This window comes from Bombus terrestris, chromosome 8 (genome assembly GCF_910591885.1).
Source record: "Bombus terrestris chromosome 8, iyBomTerr1.2, whole genome shotgun sequence".
Classification (NCBI taxonomy): domain Eukaryota; kingdom Metazoa; phylum Arthropoda; class Insecta; order Hymenoptera; family Apidae; genus Bombus; species Bombus terrestris.
Window position 1 is genome coordinate 283,237 of NC_063276.1, and position 24,437 is coordinate 307,673.

Sequence of the window (24,437 nt, forward strand, 5' to 3'; positions counted from 1 at the left end):
AGCCCCCAATCACGTAATTCCCAATTAAACAAAATGCATCGAAGCAGCTAGACATTTAATAAAACCGGCATTACGATGTGGTCGGAAACGACGTGGTCGCTTTCAAAGCCACCTTGTGACAATGACGGCCTTTTAAATTAATTGAATTGCCATCGGCCGTACGGTGCAAACGATTCCACCATAATTGTGTACGGCGCTTTGCATCGTCAAATTTCTGCACGATTAACCGTTGCTATTTGATGAAATTGTTCACCAAGTTTCACCGCGATTTATTTGTCCGATACGTGTACGATAGCAGGCCACTTTATTTAATTGTACGTTTCATCGTCGAATGCTTTCGACACTTTTATAAAAATCGACAAATCTAATTTTAATACAACCCCGATATTGTACAAATATCTGTATTAATATCATTGAATTCTCTTCTATTCATATTTGTATTTCTGATCGAAGAGGAATACATATTTGGAGATTTTCATCCATCTGCTACTCAGTTTGATATTCAGCTTGCGACCTTTGCACGTTTCATTTCAATTTTCTTTTGTAACTTTTACCGCGTAAATTACACTTTGTCGGCGAATCTTCCACAATTTGTTATCGTAATTAGAAAAAATGAACGCCTCGATCTCTTTATTAATACGACCAAACCAACGTTCGCAAAAGTTACGATCTCTGCTTCTCCGTTTTGTAGGAAACGACAAAAAAAAAAAAAAAAAAAAAAAGGACGTTTCTCCAGGACACTAGCTACCTTGCGTTGCACATGGTGGATGACCGCGTCGCACGAAACTGTCTGTCTAACCACCTGTCGACAGCGAAAGCACTCAATTTTTCCGCATCGTGACACTCGGCACGCGGAAAATACTAGCGACATGCTACGAGTTAATCGTTTTGCGTCGTGAAATTCGCGGCTCGACGCCTTTCTCCTCAAATTGGCGGATATCCTCGCACAAATCGAATAGAAAAATGGGAAACCGCAAAAAGTCTGAACGAATAAACAATGCGAAACTTTTATGGTCAATTTACGTTACGTTGCGTAAGATCACGTATTAATTATTACTATATATATTTAATGTATTAATTATATAAGATACGATATAATATAATAGAATAACGGTTATTAAAACTGTTAGAGAAATTTCTTGTACGCTTATATGCGCGACATCTTACTACGATAAATATCATTTTATTATTTCATTCCTTTATCTCGGACGTTATATCTGAACGTTATATTGCTTGAATTTTTAACGAATTTCATTATAGGATGATACTCGTTTGCAGAAAAAGAAAACGTCTCTTTTGTATCAATTATACGAAAGATAGGGGCCAAAATATTCCATACGATTCGTTTATTAATCACGGATACTGAATTTCAAGCGATCAGTCCAGGATGGAAAACGAGCGGGAAACTTGCGGAATGTTTTCCCACCCAGGTTTCGCTGGAATTCAACGAAAATTGATCTTACAGCGGAACGTGACTGCTGCCGCCGCGGCGCGCCGGGGCGGCATGTCGTAAATCTCGAAGCTCGTAGCGATTAGAAAGACGTATGTTATCACGGAATAATCTTCTAGAGTGCCCTACTATCTTTGTATTTCTCGCTCGTTCCACGTTCTAGTCACCGCGTATGACTTTCGCGTTCCAACGATCGATCGCCGACGCGATATTATCTGCGTTGCCCTCGACGTTCGCGTCTCTCTTGTTCAGGGTTGCCTTTGAACGGTGACCTACGAAGACCCGAGGAGCTCTTCGATTTCCTTTCAGGGTCTGCGAAATAGTCGCGGGGAAAAAATATCGCCCGTGACGCGACAAGGCTTGAAGAGGATGTATAATAGACGTCTGATTTTTATCGCTTTCACGGCATCGTATCGTTTGTTTGATATTTTCAGGCGTCGAAAATATCGGAGGCGGTGACAAAAAGTATCGGCACATACGCTTTAATTCATACCTCTCTATCGCCAAATATACGAAACTTTTTATATTTTCGAATCGTCGAATAATCAGAATAGACCGTCTCGGTGGACAAGCCTCGGTGTACAGAGATGCGTATCGAGATGGCGAATACGCCATCCCTCGCGAAGCAGCGAACTTTTGCGAGATCAAGCGTCGTCCCGGTCGGTTCGTTCATATATCGAGCAACTGTCCTCGAAAAAGTCACAAACAAACAGAGTTACCCCGTTGGAGGGACACCGGTGGTGATCAACGGCTCCCTATTGAGAAAGTTTCCTTCGAGTTTGCCATCTTGGTATTCGAAACGAGCCATGTCCGAAAGAACCAATTCCAAGAACACATAATCGAAACGTAGTCCAATTTCGAATCGAAAGAATCGAATTTTCCGATCAACTCGCCAACGAAACTCTTTTCACTATGAAATTTTCATTCGTTCGCGGAGAGTCGATGTTCACTGGGAAGCCGATCTTCTGTTTTTTCAGCACGACCGGCATCCATTTTGAAACGATAAAACGATTACAAGCACAGTTTCGATGGTTTTGCGTGTGTTGGAATCACAGATGAGCGTAGAAAGGTAACGCAGCGGATTGAAATTGCACAAGATGGGATATATTGATGACATTCGAAACAAAGAAAACGATTATTCTTTCAGAAAAGAATAACGATGCTCTATCCTCTTGTTGGATCGCTCGTTGCAATAAACGATTCTGCTTCTTCGCCAAGTTGTTCGACGAAACGATCGTAAATCGGGTCTGATGTAAACTAGGACGTATCAAAGTAAACCGAGTCGGCTAACTCGATCGTTGTATAGTTTATTAATTATTACTTACTTATTAATTAATAAAATAAAAATAGTTAGTAGGCTTGGAATTATTGGTTTACGATGAACTCGTATATTTTGGCAAGATTCACGTACCATTGCCGGTGAAATGGCAGAAATAGACTAAAGTAGCCGAATGGTTATCAACGACAGTTATAAATGTACGTCGTCGCTATTCATCCTATATAGGAAACAATAGCTATTCTTATTCATGTAGAGTAAGTATAACCTGTTCATAGTCGTTAATCCTATGGAAATCTATTTATACATGGAATTGTACAGGAAACTAGTAGAATGGCTATTGTTTTTCCTATACAGGAAGCCATTGAAACCATGTAGAATACTACAATCTACGGTACAACAACCAGTTGCTTGACGAGTGTCGCTGTTCGCGTAAATCAAACGTATAATATCTACAGCCATCGAATCTATCCGTACGAAAATTGTTACTTGCCGTACACGGTAAATGCACAACAATTACAATTATTTTCCTATTCGACTATTGCAGCTGCCTTTCCTGCTCGAAAAGACAATTACATCCATATATACGAGAAATTTCCAAGAATTTATAAGTTTCTAACAAGCATTTCCTGCGCATTCATTTACATCTTTCACTCTTTCGGGATTTAATTCTTTTCTTATTCTAGGAAATGTATCTTTCTTATCGTTATATTGCAATATATCGGATAGATTGATGTTTCGTAAAGTTCCAAATTTTACCGGTGTTACGGTTTGCCAATCATCTCTCTAGTCAAGTGTTCAAAGAAACTTTAATTTGTGGCGGCATCGATCACGGAACTTTCCAACGGCTTCGCGGTATAAAGAGCTATGTCGTCAAAGCGCAATACCGACATGCCTAATGCACCATCGATATCCCTACGTTTCTTTCGCCGAATTCTCGGAAGAACGCATACGCGGCAACCGCCGCGGTACATCTAATAAACGCGTGTATAGTAGGGATATCGAAGGGCAACAAAGGAAAGAATCCGTGGTTTCGAACAATAGAATCGGTCAGTCTATCTCAAGCTGCCAACAATTTGTCGTACTTGGAAAAGACTGGGAAGTAAGATTAGAAAAGAAAGGAGAAAATAAACGATCAACTACGTAACAAACAACGTGCGATAAATGATCAATGACTTTCGAGTCACATAGTATCGAGCACGAAAAGATCAACAACTGCGACTTGTTCGATGCTATTGAACGTTAAACGGGTGGCGTTAACGTCGTTTGGTTTTCCAACTGCAAAATCGATGCAACGCGATGATAATTCCACGAAATGGAAAACAACAGCCGCGACGGGAGCACGTTGTTCCTCCAGTTTCGGTCGAAACGATACTTGAGAAGAGATACGGAGCCGGCCTTGTCCACCGCCAGTCGATCCGATCGATCGAACGCTAATGCGGATCGCCTTTAAGATCGTTCAGCGTCGCGACACGTAAGCAGACTTTTTCTTTCATCCGAGTTACGCAACCTATGCGGTCGAGCCGATGGAACAACGCTATTCTCTTCAATGAAGCGACCTTGAATTTTTCTACCGCTAACTCGTGCAGTTTCTCCAAAACGCTATCTTACAAACGTTTCGAAGCGTACAAGCGAAATATCTGAACGACCCCGAGGATAGCAGCAGATGTATACGAGTCTGCAGGAGCTGCACTGCGTAAAACTTGTAATATCCAAATAAAAGTGCGGAAACCCAGAGTGCTGGCATTTCGATTTGGGAAACATGGAAATTCCAAAATTCCAAAATTCCAAAATTCGAGTGGAAAGAAAGACTCTCCTCGATGAGAGTTAAGAATTGGACAGTTCGATGGTTGCTAAATTCTTCCCTGAATTAGAACAAGTGAACGTTCGATAATGTTACGATCCTTGTATTTTTGAAATGGAAATCGAAATGGTTGCTGAAAATTCCACATACAGTGTCAGAATTTTACCTCCGACATGGCGGTATAGACTCGTATGTAGAAAGTTGATTATTTATGAAGCTTGTATCGAGGCACGATAGCGCCAAGGAGTCTGGAGGTCGAGCTAAACCGATCCAATGTATGGAAACGTGCATAGGAACGTTCGTAAAAAAAGTTGGCAAATGCCGGCTTCAAACGTAACTGTACACCGTGCTTAAACACAATCGTTTAACTTTAGTTAAAGAACGTCGAAAGACGTTCGATTCGATCGGATTTGCTTCGATTCGCGAACCCAGTGTGCCTTATTGTTTCAGCGGATAAAAAAGGTGTATTAGATGATTCGATGATGGAGAAGACGATGAAATTGTTAGATAATTGTAAATGATTATCAGCTTGATTCTGAATAATTTGAATTCCTGTCTGATATTAACCGTACACGATTCACGCTGTAGATAAAAGTTTGTCCGTTTCTTTCGCTCGATTCGATTCGGGCAACGCGTTTTCTCGATGGAAAAGCAACTTCGATCCACGTACGCGTTATTTCCGTTTCGAATTATCCGCAATTCGAGAGGCCCGATCCTCGTTCGTGCGAGTACGCCGCCAACTTAACAAGAGCTTAAGGTCGAGCTCGCGACCGACGTTGCATGCTCGTAAAAACGACGATTAAGATAGGAATCTCGATGTCGATGGGAAAAGTGGTGGCAAGGTCCAAAGTCGTGTACGTATTCGCTGTAATAAGGTCGAAAACGGCCGCGACCGAGACCTCTCGTCCCCATCCTTCTCGTTTTCCTCTTCGTCTTCGTCGGTAGTGCCGATGCTGATCTACCAGAGAATTTCAAAGGTTAAAGGAGAATATCAAACCATCTTCCCACTAGTGTTTCTTCGCTTATTCTGCCAACGAATAAAGCGCTGACGATTGGCTTCGATATAGTAAACACGTACTCTATAGATCGGTTCGTCTCGCGCAACTACATTTAGTTATTCGATATCGCATTTATTTATTTGTTTAATTTTTCCGCTTTCAAATTCTCCAGTTCTTTGGCTTTACGAATCATCAAATATTTATAATCGAAAGTTTTCGCGTAAATCGGCCGGAAATGCTTAGTAAAAACCGTGGGCAAACAAGAACGGATCTTCTGTACATCGTGTTCGATAGAGATTGTCACGCTGAACCGATAAAGCGCTGGCTACTTTTCCCCCGGTTTCGCTTAAAAACGTTTGCCCGTGCTTTTAAGATTTTAATCTGATTAAAGCGTCTCGTGGAACAACGTTTAATCCACTTACGGAACGCTTTGTTAATAATTCATTTACCAATGTCCGGTTCGATTGTCTCGGAAAACTGGACGGCTACTCGGCCTACGTTCCGACGATAACAGTAATGACACTGCAGCACGAAGAAACGTTCTAGATAGCCGATAAAAGGAACGAAAGCGGTTTTAAGCTTTCCCTACAGCTTGTGAACCGTGTTGCGCAGCTTATTTTCCACTCTTTTCGGACCATCTGGCGATCCGATTTCCTTCGAGATTCAACCTAATAAACGATGCATTAATATTATTTTCTCATAGAATCGAGTTATCTTGTATTATATTAGAGTTCCAATTATCGGAACATCGATTCACGGAACGATCGAGAAACAGAGCGAAATAAAAATCGAAAGTGAAAAGAAATGTAAGAGTTTCGCGTAAATGTATTTTCATCGACGATTATTCGACCAATTGGATATGGTATTTCGCGTTTGTGTTTGATAATCGGTTCTACCGTCTTTCCTTCGTCGATATTTCATTATAGACTATATTTTAGGAAACGAACATCTATTTCAAGCTGAAACGCGTAAGGTGCGGATTAATCTCGAGAGTGCACGACCCGATGGATGATGATCCCTGCACGGTGAAAAAAGCCAAGGATGAAAGTATTTATACCGGTTGGCCAGATTCCGGAACGTTGCGGCCGAACGGCCCGATCTAACTTGCAAAGTTTCATTCGTCCGTAGAAAGTCACTTTGTAGAAGCAAATATCGATAACGATTGCAACCGATCGATTGCGTTCGATCGAATAGGTGACGAATATTTGCGACCAATATTTGCGCGTCAAATATTTGCGAGAATTAAATAGAAGCCATCGTTAACCCCTCTTTAGTTAGTCTTTTCTGTTTATTTCTATTTCCCTTTTCCCTCTTGCTACCCTTCCTCCTCCTCCTTCCCTTCGTCTATTCTCTTAAAGAACATTTTTAATTCTCGTAAATAGCTCAAATAATTTTTCAAATACCGGCACAACTTATATCCATCGATTTTTCAGAATGCCATGGCTGAACAAATCTACGGCAAGTCGCGCGATCCTCTCACGTGACTCTACTTGTTGAAAAATTCATAAGTTTGGAATTTCAGCTGATCGTAGTAGCGCTGATTATATTTCATCGCTGTTTGCATGCAATCGATATTATCGATTCAAAGAGTGGAAATATCGAAAGTATCGAGCGATTTCGCGACCAAGAAGCATCTGGTTTGAAACGTCCACTTATTAAAATCGGTAAATCGACTCCGCTAAACATAATTTCTGACAGTTTTCAGTTATTTAAACGTTTTTCGATCGCGCAAGTTCTAACCTTTCGATATCCAAGGATCGAGCAACACGTACGTACACAAACACGTTTTTTTTCTTTTTTTTACGGTCCTTTGCGTTTCTTTGCGTTTTACGTTCTGCGTTTACACGTGTTTGTGTTTCATTCGATTTAACGGTAATTTTTGTTTAAGAAACTTATTATACACGTCCAAGTATTTCATCGTCTATAAATTTGGTCAATCATTTTTCGAGCAAATAGCAAAAGATTCTAAATAAAGAATATAATATTAGAATCTTCTTTCATTACCTAAGGCTTTGCATTACCTAAGGCTTTGAAGTTATCGTGAAAAGTTGTTGCAGGTGATCGAGCGCTTTCGCTAGCCACTGTTTCGATTACAACGTTAACGAAATTTCAACAACTTTCGTGCAACGTACGCGATATATTCGTGACAAGTTTCCTGTGAAAAGTATTCGAGTACTTTCGTAAGTCGATGCAGATGTTTGATTCGTGCCGGTCTGATTTCCGTAGGCTCGCGAGGTACTTGTAAAAGCTTGGCGATTGCAGGAACGAACCTGGCATCGGTGCGACAGAGGGGGCTTCCGCGGCACCAGCGCCGAATATCGATCGTCCCACTTGTCAATTCGAGTAGAAAGCGATATACATATTTGAAAACAGTCCGCTGTAAATATCGAGAGCGCCTCCTGTCGGCCTATGTCACCCTCTCTGCTTACGCAACGGTGGAGGATAGAGGCGAACGGGGACAAAGTAAGAAACCTGGTCTCGATCGTATCGAAGAGCCTTGGTCTCCAAGTTCGATTCGATGTCGAAAGGTCGATGGTTGTCGCGATGAGAAGATTCAAGTGGTCGACGACGTAAAATCGTTTTTTAAGGAACCAGGCAGGAGGTGCGAGGATGGCGTCGATTGTACTTTTTAACGAAGCTGAGAGTGGATTTGCAGTTGGATGTACGCAGTTTGCTTTAAAAAATATAATTTTTAATACATATCTTCCGATATTCGTCTCCTACGTTCTTGCTATATCTTTTATTTATTTATTAAATTTATTTTTCAGATTTCCAGTTTTCTTTTCTTCTTTTCGTTAGACTTTCGATATTTGTACTTTGACATTTGGCCGGCCAAATTTTTTTAACGACAAGGCGATATTTGTCAATTCCCGACTTAATTTGTCTCGCGGCGTTAAACAGAAAAATCAACAAAATGGTACGATAAATGGCTAAAATTCGAAATTTTTGATTAACATTAACGAGATCAAGCGTCTGTATATTTAATCGTAATAATTATAATAATAAAAAAGTAATAATACGCATATATTCATATTGTTCAGAGAAATAAAAGATAAAGGCGAAACATATACATACTGCTTGTTCGCAATTTTTCGTATCGTATCGAAACAAGAAACGAACGATGATATGGAATCATCTTCTTTTTCTTTTATTACGTATCAAATTCCTTGTTACGTTCATAATTCGCGGTCAACTCTTCGATAAGGGTTCTGAAATTCTTCTCATACTTGATTAACACGCCTATACCTGGCGCGAAGTAACTCGGTCATACGGTCATGACCAGCGCAGCTGTTATACGCGGATCCGGCTGCAACATCTTCGGTCCATTCACCCATAGAACGGGACACCGCTTTTCAAAATCGTACCGTTTACCCTGGACGGTGGAGGAACGGATAGGAACGTTGCTCGTACGCCAACATCACCCTGGGGAGACCTAGGCCAGCATCCAGCGGCTCTTGACAAAATCAATTTAACTCCCCGGGCAATTTAGCCAGCATTTAGCGCTATTAACACGTAGAACTTTTACACGTATATGTTGTTCTGGGATAAATTGATACATTATATCGAATTCGCGCGTTTCTTCTCCGACTATGTCCAAGTTATTCGCATTGTTGAAATTTATCTTATTTTTACCTACCTACAGGTAGTCTAGCGTTATCATCAAACGCCGCGTTATCGACCTTTGTATCTATAAATTCCACTTTTCGCTAAACTTTCAAATTTGTATAAAGAGTGGGTCGAAATATCCGTACATGTTCTAGAATACGCGGTGATTAAAATTAGAGTGTGAAAAAAGTGTAATTAAGTATTGGCTTAACTGGTCCCGAGATCACGGTGTAAATTTGCGGTGTAAAGGGTCTATTACGGAGGTGTAATACGACATTGAACGATCCCAAAAAATTTGTCACCGCTAACGTTCTCACCGATGACCACTCAAGACGGTCAACGTGTTAATCCACCGTTTGCACTCGTGCAAATGGAAGAACAAGGGGCCAGGATTAAGGATTAGGAGACTCATTGGTGGAATAGTAGAGCGACGCAACATCGTCGCTACCAGTCGGGGCCCTCGCACCATCCATCACTGGTAAGACAGAGCCTTGGGTTTGTATTATAGATACGCTGCCAGCCGAAGGGTTTGCGTGAACACGAATTAGCCGCGGCAAACCGTGACCTTTGCCCCGACGGTACGCTCCGCGGCCTTTTTACCTGCTTTTTATAATATGTCTGAGTTTTTTATGCAACAACACGTGCACCAGTAATTATTTAGTTGTGCAATTATGGAAATAACGGTGTTGTATCCGCACGCTGTTTCGTAATAATACGTGTGTCCAATGTTGCTAATTACATCGATAGTATCTTGAACCGTGTTCGCTACGTCGATGTCGGCTCGTGCAACTGAAAGACAACGTTGCTACGAAATATTCTTGAAAAAAAATTGTAACGAGAACGTAACATGGAAATTATGCTTATTACGCTGATTGTAACGCTGATCGTTACGTAACAGAACGAACGCTTTAAGATGGAATCGTTGGAACGGTAGCGACTGCGCTTGCCTACAATCCTATACACCGATGTTTGCTAATTCTTCAGTCGTAGAAATATAATGTTTCAGGCGTTGTTAATCGTCTTCTATAATTTTACTCATATGAAATCAATGTTTCTAACAAATAATTTCAGGTAAACTTTCAAGAGATTGAATTAACAACAATGACATTAAAGCTAATTTAAATCTTGTTTAAACGTCAAGTTAATATCGTAGCATTTTGTATTTACGTCATAAAAGCAACGTTGCTTGACGTAAATGTCAACTCTTGAGATTGCACAGCTCGGAGAATGAGAATAACGATCATGACGTATTTCCAGTTTTATTTCGTTACGAGTAACTTTTACGCAACTGTCGTATTTCAGTATTTTATAATGTTATAACTGGTAATTCTTAATAATATATGTACAACGAAATAAATCGTTAATTTTGGTCATAGAAAAGCCAAGATAACAGATTAAAAGAGGAAACGAACGGACGCTGCTGATCTATCTCGAATAACGTAATGTTAAATATGTAAAATAATACGTCTCGTCAGATTTTCCGTTATTAGCCAAATGGATGGAAGGCCGGAGAACGTGTCGAAAAATGAACGTCCACGCACGAGATTTCGCCGGAACAACGACGAATCGCCTAGTAGAACCATTCAACTTGTTGTTAAAACTCACGAACAATCCAGCGATGCCATTCTCCTAAGGCGACCAAACCTTAATTTATCAACGTCTGTCGTCGACGGCTTTGCTAATTATTGCGGAAGCTGACCATTTTCTTTGCCGTAACTTCGACATCGAGGACAACTACCTAAAAAAACTACCTAAAATTTCGATGCTTCGAAGTTAGATGGTCCGTCTTTTCATTTTTCTGCTATAAACGACGGATCTTATGACCCTTCTTTGTCTTAATGATATCTATTCTGTCTATAAATATATACATGTTTTAATTTATTCGTGTCGTTTAGGCGCGTCATTTTCATTTTGCGTTAAAGATTACGAGTTTTCATCCGAAGCTTTGGGGGGCTCGATTTATGTCAATTTTAAAGAAATTGCAGAAGCTTTTTTCTTCTTTTTCTTTCTTTGATCGAGAAATAAACATAGGCACTACTATTATATGTAATATGATACTATACAAACAATAGATATATTAAAATAGATATATTAAAATGATTAAAAACCAGCGACAGCGCTGTTCATTCTCGAGTACCGATAAAAAAGAAATTGTTAAAAGAAGGTTAAGTAATAAGCGGCTTACGATAATTTTACCAGCGTATTTCAAAGCAGAAGTAAAAGAGAATAAATAATATTGCCAATTAGTTCGTTTCTTGTCGTTCAACTCTAGTATCGTTGTAGCTCTGGTATTTATTTGGAAAATTTTTATGAAATTCGATACTTTCTTCCGTTAAAGAAGTTACGAAATATTTTTCGTAAGAAAAGCAAAACGCAACGAATAACAATCTGAAGATAGAGAAAGTAGTGACGTTAATCTTTACATGCTCTTCAGAGTTAACATTGGGAGGGTAATTGCAGCTCTCGTGACAGGAATATAACGAGCCACTTTTCCTTCGTCATGCAGTCTGGAAATTTCCTTGTTTACGTAACCAAAAACAACTTGTCTCTCCGCGATAAAACTGCATTCGCAACGTTCCAAGAATAAAAATACCCCGTAACTGACCTTCCAAGACTACCCATCCCTTCGTTTTCGATCTGTTAATTCGCTATTCAGCTCGAACGTTGCCGTTGATGTGGAATCGTGCGAGGTCAAGGCCACTGGTCGAGACACAAGAAATCCTATCGAAACGTATATAGAACGTGATTGTTGGCATCGGAAAAACTATGTTATCCGGTAAACATTGTGAAAGTCTATACCAGAGACCGTGAAGATCGAAAATTGTTGAAACGTGAACGAGACAAAGGCGAAAATTATAACGCACGCCGCTAGCCTCTCCTCGATCGTGACTCCTGCTAACTTTTACCAGAACAAAATTCCAACGATGACAGGACACGTTCGAGGGTCAAGGTCAGCTGGCCGGCGAGTCCTCTGCGCATCAAGAACGGAGGAGGGGCGGCTTGTAGCGGATCCGTAATTTCGTTGCAACTGCAGTTGAACAGACGCGCTCGTAAATTTCCCGCACGTACTCTGCTGTTATTAATGACTGGTCATTAAAGGCGACGCAGAATCGAGCACAGCTCCTTTACCGTTTGTGTTTTTCAACCGCTTCGTCCCCTTTTAGTTTGAATCGCGTCACGATCCACCATTTCCACCATTCGTTCGATTATTTCTGTGAACCGTGTGAACCGTGTGAACCGTGTGAACCGTCAAAGCGTAACAGTGCTGTATCAGTATGTTGTTTATCGGTAGTTTCTAACGATTTTCCATCCGCATCTTACGATTAGAAAGAAACAACGATTCGAAATTAGAAAATAAAGCTATTTTTTAAATATTATACTTTCGTTCTTTCTTTCTTTCTTCTTTTCTATTTTGTTCAAACAATCGATGAAAACATGATTGCACTTGCATTCTCATTTAAAGGATGATTTACAAATATATAGACACACAGAGGTAACGCTTTTCTTTGCGTTTCTTTTTCCGGTAAACAAAGTTTAGTTAGTGTTTTAAGTATTTTATGTTTTATGCGTGATATTAATGCATTTTCAATGTAGATAAAAAGAAGATACTTTTTACGTTTATTAATTTATCATTTGTTTGTTTCGCTTGTTATTCATTTCGATCATTTATTCGTTTAATTGTACGTAATTACGATCGTTGAGGATTTGGAGTGGCCGTCGGTTACGTCCCGGGACTCTTTACCTAAACTAGATTCTATCCCTCGGGCAAAATGGTCACCAGATGTCTAAACACCCTTATTGCGCATTCTCAATAATCATAGCATTTTAGCATTTTTTTTTTTTTTTTATAGATAATGAATTTTACAATCTAATGAATTATCTCTTGAATTGAAAAGTAATAGGAAAGTTGATTTTACAGTAGGTGTGAAAATTCATCGAATGATATTCGGGTTTAGATCACAATTGCTGTCTGGTCTTGTCGAATTCAATTTTATTTACAGCGTGGCGTACATGTCCCGCAACTACGTATAGTTACAGAGTTATCCATTTGACGGCTCGTAACCCGACAAGTGTTAGTTTCAGTGAAATCTGCAGTCATTTCCAAGAGATATGTAAACTCGTACTTCTCGATTGTGTAATCGATAGCGCGCGAACGTTCTTCAGTAGCTTCTAACTCCGCTACAACGCGATAAAACTCTTACCGATCCGTTCCATCAAGCCCATTAAGCATTCGACCAACTACCAAAACGTATTCGGATTTATTTGTAACGTATTCGAAATTATACATTTCAGAAATTTCAAAATGTATGAGATTTTTAATAAGCACTCGTTCGATATTATGCAAATTAGCCTAATAACAAGAACATTCCAATTCATATAGTTGTAAGAGAATTATAAGAATCTTATGTTTCTCCTTTTTCGTATCTCTAAATAGTTATAAAATGATTATAAAATAATTTCGAAAATAATGTCGTCCTAAAGGAAATTGAAGAGAAGACACAGAATGTATATACGTGTATGTACCGATGTGGGAAACTTTTAATCTCTTATCTAATTAAGATTTCAAACAGTAAATCGAATTAAGATTCATCTTCCATTTCTTTCTAATCGTTTATTCATCGCAGAGTGTTGGTTGAAACGAGAAAAACGAGAAACCAGGATAAAATGAATTTTTTGCAAACGCAAAAGTTCCAACTCAACTTACGCTGTATGCGATAACGTAGAACGAAGCGGAAATGGTAAATTTTGAAAATCGTGGTACGAAAAGGAAATGCAATAGCGAGGGATGTGTGGCGCGAGAAGGGAAAGGAGCCAGAGAGATGTACAATTATTATCAAATGGGGCGAATATTCCTCTGTTGCGAGAATAATGAAATAAAAGATAGAGGAGAACTTGCTAAATGAAGGAAAATTGCCAGCATCGTTATTTCAAAATCTACGCTACGTTTTCCTCGATTATCGCCTCGATTTTCTCGTTATAAGCCATTATATTACAAAATTATTAAGTTATTATTAAGTAAAATTACGATGGACAAAAAATTGTACTTGTTCCTATTTTTGATGGGAAAAAAGAAATCTGTCCAATTACCGACGTACCGATCAATCCTCTTCAACGTCTTTTTAATACAAAGAAAAGGACGAATAAAAACTTGCATTTACGCCACTTTGGAAAAGATAACGTAAATATAAACGCGTTGAATAACGACAAAACCTTTCACGCGTAAAACGCGATAAAAACAAACTGCTGGAAAAACAAGCGGAAAGGGGCACGCCAAGGGATCTGCAGATCGATGAATTCATCCTAACAACTGACACACCATATGTATATATGTAAGAGCGATTCGTCGATCAGAATTTTTCGGTAGAAACGGAAAATGAAATTGTTTTAGAAATAAACAAACTTTTCGACGGCGACTTTTTACAGACTCGTTTGCGACGACCGCACGCTTCAGTTTACGCTAATGCTTTTTTCGAGTGACCGATCTTTCGACACCCACGAACAACAGCCATGTTTGGATCAGTAGAGTAGCACACATGCCTCGTCGCTCGCGTTTACAGCGCTTTTCGACTCATTGTCAGCCAGAAACAAAACAGCCGTCTCATCGTGCGCGAATACGATTCGCACAATTTGGTTCCAGAGGACTTACGATGCTTATTATAGGAATACGCGCTCATTATCGTCGATTATTTACGTAAATTGAACGGTAAATGGATGTCGTAAGAGGAGTACAAGTAAATTCTTATTTTTCTAATGATGATGATGATTAAAATTGGAATCTAAGTAGAACATTGTTTTACGTACCAGATATTACAACTATAGTATGCTATTTTTGCATAGATATTAATTACGTGCAATGTGCGCGTCTTTACACCTTCCACTTTCCCATAGAATCTTTGCCAACTGGATACGAAATTTCAAGAATGTCTTTACCGCGGTTAAATATCTCGTTTCTATAGAATCTTCGAAATCGACCAGTCTTTCCATTCGTCTATAATAGCCGAAAGCCGTACGAAGCCGATTGTCATCGTCCAGCGTATAAACGAAAATAGCGGAAAACCACGATTTTATTAGGAGACCGCAAAATCCCATTTAATCTGTTCAACCGTTTCGACCGCTTTCGATCGAAGACCTTAATTGTATAAACCACAATGCCTGTCGATCAAAATGCGATTGCAAACTTCAACGTTTAGCTGTTTTTCATCGACCTCGAGAGCTCGCGCTCACCCCAAAATCGGTATATCTGTGCTTCATCCTTTCGATCGATCCTGTTTCATAACAATTTGCGCGTTACATGTTGAAACGAAGAAGATCAAAGCTCGACTGCCACCAATTTGGGGGCGTTCGTAGTGCGGATATCGTTATTTGCTTTTCTTTTCCACGATAAATGACAAACGATTAATGACAAAGATGATACGAACGTTGTTGATTCTTCGATAGTGTAATAAAATAACGATGAATTGAAAATGAGCAACTTGACACGTACAAAGATAAAGTACGCCACTCGTAGTCACTCGTGTTAGCGTGTAAGTGGATGCGGCATGGAAATAGCGAGAGAAGGCTGCATAGAGGCCTTTCTGTCCTCGTTTAATCAGCCATGCAGGACACTGGCGCCGTTCGTTCGTTGATCCGTGTTATCGTTCGAGACGTGTAACGGGTCGAAACGGGCAAGGATTTACGACATTGCCGCCGAGCGGGTCCCAAGAGGGGTGTGTCTAGGCCCGACAAACTCTCCAACGACCAACAGAGTCATCAATTATTCGATAAGAGAAGCAAACTTTTTACTCTTAACCTTCACCCCCATGTTGAGCGATCAACCGCGGGGCAGATGCGAAGAATCACTCGTCGATAACTGTTGTCTTCCTGCGTCTTACGAGAAGCAAGAAATAAAGTTTGCTTTGGCCGCCGCGCACGACCTAAAGATCCGAACGATCATCCTCGAGAGTTATCGTTTTACATCCGACGTAAAGCGAAGACCGTGATCCAACCGCCGGACGCGACAGGATAGATAGTCGTTCGTCGAGCACGGTTCGTCTCCGTCTCACCAAGTTTAAGAATCGTGGTCCAACCGATGGACACGACAAAATCGCATACGCAAGGTCACAGCCTTAGCGCACGGGCGTCTACCGTCTTACGAAGTTCAAGGGCCGTGATCTGACCTTTATTACGTCGGAGACGACATAAAGTCGCGATATTCTATCATATCTAGAAGGGACAGTCCCTTGATAGTCACGCACTTTGCGATCATCCGTCTGCCTGGTCTGCAACTCCTTTCCCCCGCCAATCCGCTCAGCCGCACAGCCGCCAGTGTTCCGACGCGTACAATTATACTCGCGTAGTTACTCTACGAACGAGACTTCTACTTTATTTACTCTGCGTCATTAGACATTAGGAGTACCAGGGGCCTCTTTCTATTCCCATGTCGCTTCTCCGACTTCTATCTGTGTTACAGCTATGTCGATATTCGATACATTGCTGGCGATTCTTTCCGACCGTGTCTTTGCATCGCCATTGCAAACTTTTGCAAGAACGAGAAAGGAAGCAACGGATGCTCCCACGAAATCCTCTTATCTGGTTTTAAGGAGTAATGCCGCGCGCAGAGTTACTGCGGCTCGTGCCAGAAATGGCGAATGTCGAAGAAAGAAAATCCAGTTTCCGGCTAACCGCGCCTTCCCCGATCCCCGTCTCATTTTATGTCGTGTCACGTCAGCGTTGTTCGGCAACTGGAAACCACGCTCTTTGAGAAACTCGTTCACGCACACACCGCTGCAAGATTATGCCATAACTTTTGCGAAAAAATTGGTTTGCGGCTCGCCTTTCTTAAATCCATTTTCACGTTATTATACTATTGACTATGCCCAACACGCAACGCAGACTATGCCCAAAGAAACCTGTTATATATTTTGTACTATTTTCTAGGGTAACGTGGATGGTGAAAAAGAAAGAACCGAAGAAACCATGATTGTTACGAATCGAATGATTTCTCCGAGAAGACAGGCAAATGTTTCCATTTTAGCCATGGAAACGGGAACAGGAAGCGGAAGCGGAAGCGGAACTAACGTTACCTACGCTAAAACGTTATACGTGTAATAGTGCAAACTCACCGGTTTCGGCCGCCGCTTGAAGCAGCATCTGCTGATGATGGTGTTGTCTGGTCGAGGACCTGTGATGATGCACGCTGTTTAGCACGATGTTGCTGGACGTCCTGCTGAGCGCCTTTCTCTGTCTGACAGCCTCCTTGTAGATCTTACAGTACATCACTATCATCACCAAGCCAGGGATCCAGAAGGAGACGCACGAACTGATCACAGCGTACGGCCGGTTCACCACAAACGAGCAGACCTGTAACAACACGGATACGTTGTATAGCCCGCTCTACTGCGATCCCTCGCGATTTTACCCTGATCGATACGCGATTTTGCCCTGACCACGCCTGACAAACGATCGTTTCAAGGTGGAGACCTGACCACGAATTAGGTTATCCGAGGCTCGACGAGCAACAGCGAACTTTCGAAGAAATTTTCATCGCGTTTTTCGCTAGTACAGCGAATGAAAGCTCGATTTCGTAAGGAGCGAAGCTGAAAGTGATACTACTCTTGCAACAGAATCAATTATTCTCTTATTATGCTCTTTTCCCGATAAAACATGATTATCATAAATGAACGTAATTTACGAACGGGTTGCTCGATAACCGTTCACGCGATAAATCAGCGCGTTCGGTTTAAGCGCACTTTTATCGTTTATTGGGTTTCTTTGTTGTAAAAGTAAGCGAGTCGCTCGCTTTAAAATCAATCGGTGATTTCGATACAGAGAAGCTACGTTTCTTAACGAATGTTACACTTTGTCGAATACACGATTCCACATAGATTCGAAACAAACGTATAAAAGATGAAATACATTTGGTTTTCGTGGTTTTCTTTAAGCGAAACGACGTATGCTGTCACAGTTTTATAGATAAGTGGACTTTATACGGAAAAGTTGCAACGATTCGCGTGTTCTCAGCAGTGACTATTCCCTGGAGTCAGAACACTTATGATTCCCGAGGCTTTCGCCTATGTAATCAACGCTAGAGCCTACAAGCTACAGTTTCCAGAGGTTGCAGCTCCCGTGGGATGACGGGATTGACGAACAGGATAAATTACACGGTGGCCTATTAACTCGTTATCTAGGAAAGACGAGTGAACTCGTTACTCGGCTTACCAATATGCCGAAGTTAGTTAGAACTTGACGAGTTAAAGTGAAACTTAAACGATGTAAGTGCTAAGATAAAGTGCGAAGATTTTCCGATAGAAACGAGGAATGAATAATTTTGAATGAGAGTTTGTTGCAAAAAAATCTATTAGATTAGTTAAATCTATCGATTGATGCAACGTGTTTTCAGCTTGCTCAACGGCGGTTGAACGAGAGCAGCGGCTGATAATCGTAGTTCTATCTTGCAACAGTCTTACAGTCTTATATAATATAACCAGTCGTAGAAAATTATATTTAGCATAGAATTTACATGTTTCTCGACAAAAGCATCGTTGTATTTTCTTTATAGTTACTTTCTCGCTGAAACGATTATTTTTTTATTCTTTTAATACCACTGTCGTTTAGCATTTCAACTTCCCGTTCGTCTTTATCGGAGATAGCTGGTTGTCGCGTATTATTCTATTCAAGGAGCTGCAATTTATTTTTTTCTTAACCGGCACGATAACTATTCTCAAGGCAACGTCTATCGTGCCAAAGTGCAACGTATTAGCTTGACCAAATTGGCGCGAAACAAGGAGAACATTTGGCTTTCGCAAAATTCAAACGAACAAAATACAGTTTGAAACCAATTCGATTTAGCGTTTCGCAATATTTCAACAAACGTTTCCGTGTTTTCTTAATACTTTGAAACATGATTTAACAGCTAACAAAAGATCGGTAAAATACTTCTGTGCGAGTCATAGCGCGCGTTTTATAATACGTACGCATAAACGAAAGTTTGCAATTTACGTTATGAATCATGTATCAGAGAAGCGAAGAAAAGTAAAATTTCCCTATTTGAAAGTAAGCTGAACCTTAGATCATCTTTTCGGTATTGGCATATTGGAAACATTGGCAAGCGGTTATCGCCAAGAAAAAAAAAATATGTATCGCAACGGACAAAAAAACATAATGGTGGAAAGAGACTATTCGATCGCTTAATTTTGATTTTTTTTACCAAGAGCTGAAGCGACATTTTCGATTCAATTTTGCCTGACGATGGCAGTTTTCGTCGTGCATGACAGAATTTATGCTAAAACCTGCGCGGTATAACGGGATGAAACCTTTCCCCGCGCTTACGTAAACTTCATTTTCAAACAATGTATCGTATCATTCTTAAGTTGCATTAAAGTCGTGTAATAACGAAGCCAATCTCCGACTAATCGCGCATCGAGTTAGCGTTAATTAAAGAAAATACGCTATTTTAATCTTTGAGTAGACGATTAACGAGAGGGATCGTATTTGCGTTAACCTTATTAAATAACGTTATTACTCGGAATTATGAATTGTCGTAGCTCGGAATAATTGCAACTCGTTGAAAAATAAATTGTAATTATTGAAAAATTTGATTTTTCGCGCAACAACTTGATGGTTCCATTTTGCTCAGATAATTTTAACAGTATTAGCAGTTTCCGCTAATAGAGATATTTATACGCAGGAAGGAAATTGACGGATGCATAATTGATATATATATAATTAATATATAATCGCACGATACAATTTCATTTGTAATTATTTATTTATTTGTTAAATAAGCAATCGAATAGTTAAATAACTATGTGAAACTAAACTGCGATTCCGTGATTCTCCATGCTCCATGCACTGACCCACCAATTCCTCAATTAATTTTGAGAAACGGCGATCTTACAAATTTCCAACTGTTCGGTTCCTTAAATAATCGTGCACAGAGTTATCGAGCGATGATGCGCGATTCTCTGATTGAATCGAGATTTGAATAATTTTGTAGAAAACGTTCGAGATATTACCGTTTAAAGACGATAACGACAACGGTATACGTATCGATTCTGTCATGTAATCAGAAATGTTTGAGTGCGTAGCATTGAAAAGTTTAGCGCGCCACGAAACCGGAAACTGCAATTTAATACTGGCGGTAGGAATTCTCCCGTCCAATTATACTACAACTGCAAATGGAGCATCGACTCCTCGATATCACGGTGGTTTATTTTTATTACAGCCGGCTGAAGATACTCTTAAATTGGATTTGTCCAGCCAGCCAGCCATCGAAACAGGCATGGACACTCGACATTTTTATCACGAATACGGGAATCGTTGCATTAGATTAACGGAACGATTCTATTTTTATAATGCAATTTCCATCCGAGAAGCGTTACTTTGCTCGAATAATCTCTACCTTAAACGCGATACGATCGTTTGAATAATAGCGAGTAGAGATTTCCATTTATAACGATCGCGTAAGAAAACGGTTGCGCCTCGAGAAAATGAAAGATAACAAACGAGACATTCAGCCATACAAGAGTTTAAAAATGGAACGATTCCTTTTTTCAATGACACGCACCTAGATAGAAATCGATTGTTTCTAGTTCTCTGCATTTTTTTCCACCTACAAACTTTTCGTAAATGCAGGAAAATCTGCAATCTATTTGTTAATCAATCGTTTCATCGATCATTCGTTAATCGTACAATCGTTTCGACTGTAATCTTACATTGTAATCTAACGTTAGAAATTGCGTTAGATATAGCATATCGTCTGACGATCTAAAAAGGAGGCATCGTTTCGGATAACCTGTGTGTGACCGATGCAAGAATATACACAGTTTGTAAACTTGTTGGCAAAGCTACGAATAAACGAGCTGAGAGCAAACGACGCTTGATCCTTCGTGCTGTAAATTCAATATTCCGGCATCGAATCGCCGCAACTTCTGAATTTACAATGGGCGTTCACGACGGTGTTCCCATGATGCATCGATCGCTATACATAACCAAATTAGCCAATCAAGGAAACAATAGTGCAAGTTACGTGGACCGCGTCAAGGACGTGATTGGTCGATTTGACCGTAACATATGCGTATGCAAATTGGGGAAAAGCCTCTTGCGCAAATCCTCTTATCCCCGAGGAATTATAGTCGGTATTCACAATTTCCTATGGAGGTTAGAACGCTTATTAGACACGTTACGGAATCTAGTTGTTAACCGGAAGATTCATCTTGAATCATGCGAATAAACGATTGTTGTACAAAATGTATTACTTTCGCGCATTATCCTTATACAAAAATCATCGTTGTTGATGTTTCGCAAACTTATTAAATTTATTGCGTATTATATAAGTTTGTCGCGTCTAACGATTATTCAAGAGTTTAGGATAATCTGATTTTTTTTTTCTTTTCTTTTCTTTTTTTTTTTTTTTTTTTGGAAAGTATCGCTATTCGAATGTATCAGGAGAGAGAATGGAGGAAGAAGAGATATTTCTTCTCGGGCAAAGAAATAGATAACTGCGTGAAGAAATGAAATATGTCAATCATATCGAAATATATGAAAAATGATTGAAAAATATGAGAATTCGAAAGAATTCGAAAGTTCATGGTAATCGAAGTAATCGAAGAATGGAGGAATCGAGGAATCGTTAAGAATATCGAGCTTACCTGTGGATTTTTCATCATATAATCCAAATGTTCCTGCGTGGTGTACCAACCCATGAAGATCGGTATGAAGCTGATCAAAGCCGGTAAAATCCATGCGCTACCCAGCATACATCCCACAGTCCCTTGTCTCATGATCACTGTATACTCGAGCGGGCTGACAATAGCGTAATATCTATCCACGCTGATGCAGCACAGGTGAAGTATCGAGGCCGTGGAGAAGTAAACGTCCAACGAGTTCCACACGTCGCACATGAACCGACCGAACAACCATTTGCCTCCGGACAATTCAGCAGAGGCGTTGAACGTCATCGCGCACATGGCCACCAAGAGGTCAGCCGCTGCCAAGCTCACCACGTAACAGTTCGTTACCACGCGCAATCTTCTGTGTCTTCTCACGCTGGCGATCACCAGAGCGTTGCCTAGCACTGCCGTCGTGATGATACCGCCCATAATGATACCCTTGATCACAACTACGAACACGTTCACGTTCTCGGGTAGATTTTCAACCGTTGGATTCTCCACAGGAACTGACGTCACGTTATTCGGCGCGGTGCTCGATGCAGCGCTGGCATTGCTGGAAGATGTCGGTGTCGGATCTACTCGACTAGGTAGACTTGTCGTCACCGCTGCCATTACGTTCAACATGGTGGTGGACCACGTGTCTGACGATCCCCGGCTACTTCACTCGGTCATGGCCGTGGAGAATGCCGCCTGCCCACGCGGATTTGGTCTTACGATACCTTATCGCAATATAGCCTATAATCTGTCAACTTGGTACGAAGATACCGTGTATTCCGTCGAGCTGTTCGGCTGTTTTTGCTTTTGCTTTTGCTTTTGCTTCTGCTACCGTCGATTAAACTGACCCCCTACACCTTTTTCTACTTCGATCTGAGGCTGATGGATACATAAACAGTATAGAAGAGCGTTCGTATGGATTCTTTCTCTCCCGTTGGTTAAGCGTACAACGCTCGTTTTATCATAGAGCGTTTAAGAGCGTCGATATCGATTTCGTTATTCAGGATACTCCTCGATGGATAGTAGACGTACCTTTTGGGCCCTCGAGTGAGATCTTCTTTGGGCAGCAGGTGTTTTTATACGATTTGGCACAGGTGTGCGACAGAGGATCCTGCTCAATGGCTGTGTACTCGTGCCGATCGACCACGATCGTTGAATCCAGTCCATCGTTGACCAAAGTGGTTTCCAGCGTTCTTCGTTCAAGCAAGATTCGTTCGAACGTCTCCGTTTCCTCAACGAAGCGTCATTTTCTCGTCGAGTTCAATTTCGTCGCTTAATTTCGACGTTTAATTTCACGACGATCACACGCGGTCCGTCCACTGTACAACATTAGAATTCGCGTTGCACAGGTCGCGGCAACTTGTCGAGTTAAACGATGGCTGGAACAAGGTTTTATCCTAATATGCCTTGCTCCTTGCTTTCGATTCGCAGCCTAGTTCCTGCAATTCAGAGATATACAATCGATAAATTACAGTCGAACAGTTATGTTGATCACGCGGATTTCGACTAGTTTGGTAATCTAGTTTTTCATCTATCTCTAGCGACTAGAACGATGAAAAGTTTTAGATAAAATTCTGAATAAATTATACGAGGTTTCAGGCTACAAGTAACGCCATATTTGAAACATTTCTTAGTTACCATATATAATATTACCAAATATTATAGTTAGAATATAAGTTATTCAAATTATTTGTATTTCTCTGCGCAGATTGCCCGCGTAAAATTATCTAAATCGCTCGAGATCTTCTCGATTTGGTTCTCTCAATTTCTTAGCGGAACATACTTTCGCTACAAATACTACTACAAATACTTCGCTACAAATACTGCTCCGCTACTAAATTTCATATTCTCGTATTAACGTTTCAGACGAAATAAAATTTCCACTCACAAAGGTTCTACTACTAAACGTTATTACGGGCATAGCGATTTTAGGATTTTACGATAAAGACCTTCTTTCGATCGTTGTTGGCTTTTTCGAAATCAAAATCTAGAAACAAATACTTGTCGTATTAATCGACATTTATTCGAATTAACAAAGAAGGAATACGTTTGTGGTGAATTTGTAGAAAAGCTACTTTCTTATACATCATATATGTAGTATGAAAAAAAGTATGGGTCGTGTTTATGGCCGTCGTTCGCGATCCTACAGTGTCACAGGCGGATCGCCTTATCCGCCAGACGAGGGAGACATTCGATTCCCAGAAACGTCGATTGCGGTCTGTTGTTTCATCCACAAAGAAGGCGGCATACTTGATCGTAGGCGCGAAAGGTGGCGTGATCCGAGCGTAGTGGGGGTCGTCTCCCCGAGAAGACCAAGAAATGATCTAAGGTCAGGTCGGTCCTTTTTGAAGATTCTAAGAGCACAAGTCGAGAGGTCAAACGGCTGTACAAATAAAGTCGCTAAGCCGAACGAACACGTTGACATTATTTATCACTGAATAATCTGTCACGCTTTATCATTATATTCATCCTTATTAGATACACAAACTATATCACCTTGTTAACAAATAAAACATCCTTACTTGTCCTTACTCTAGATCTATTTAAGATACTACATATATCGTATAGAAATATTTCAGGTTCTTCTCTATTTTATTAATAACGTTAATTACGATATTATAAATTGGAAGAAGCGAGTGATATTTCAGTATTTTCAATA

General features: G+C 40.4%; 1 protein-coding gene across 3 annotated transcripts in view; it reads right to left on the reverse strand.

Moving 5' to 3' along the window:
• LOC100650229 (octopamine receptor beta-3R) overlaps positions 1-24,437 on the reverse strand; it is an 81,077-nt gene that overhangs the window by 46,718 nt on the left and 9,922 nt on the right. For all 3 annotated transcript variants that reach the window (XM_048408004.1, XM_048408003.1, XM_048408002.1), the window contains exons 2-3: positions 21,764-23,217; positions 17,237-17,474 (exon numbers count right to left, since the gene is read on the reverse strand). In XM_048408004.1, the coding sequence (XP_048263961.1) occupies positions 17,237-17,474; positions 21,764-22,408 (883 nt within the window). In that variant the 5' untranslated portion in view covers positions 22,409-23,217. The remainder of the gene's footprint in view (positions 1-17,236; positions 17,475-21,763; positions 23,218-24,437) is intronic.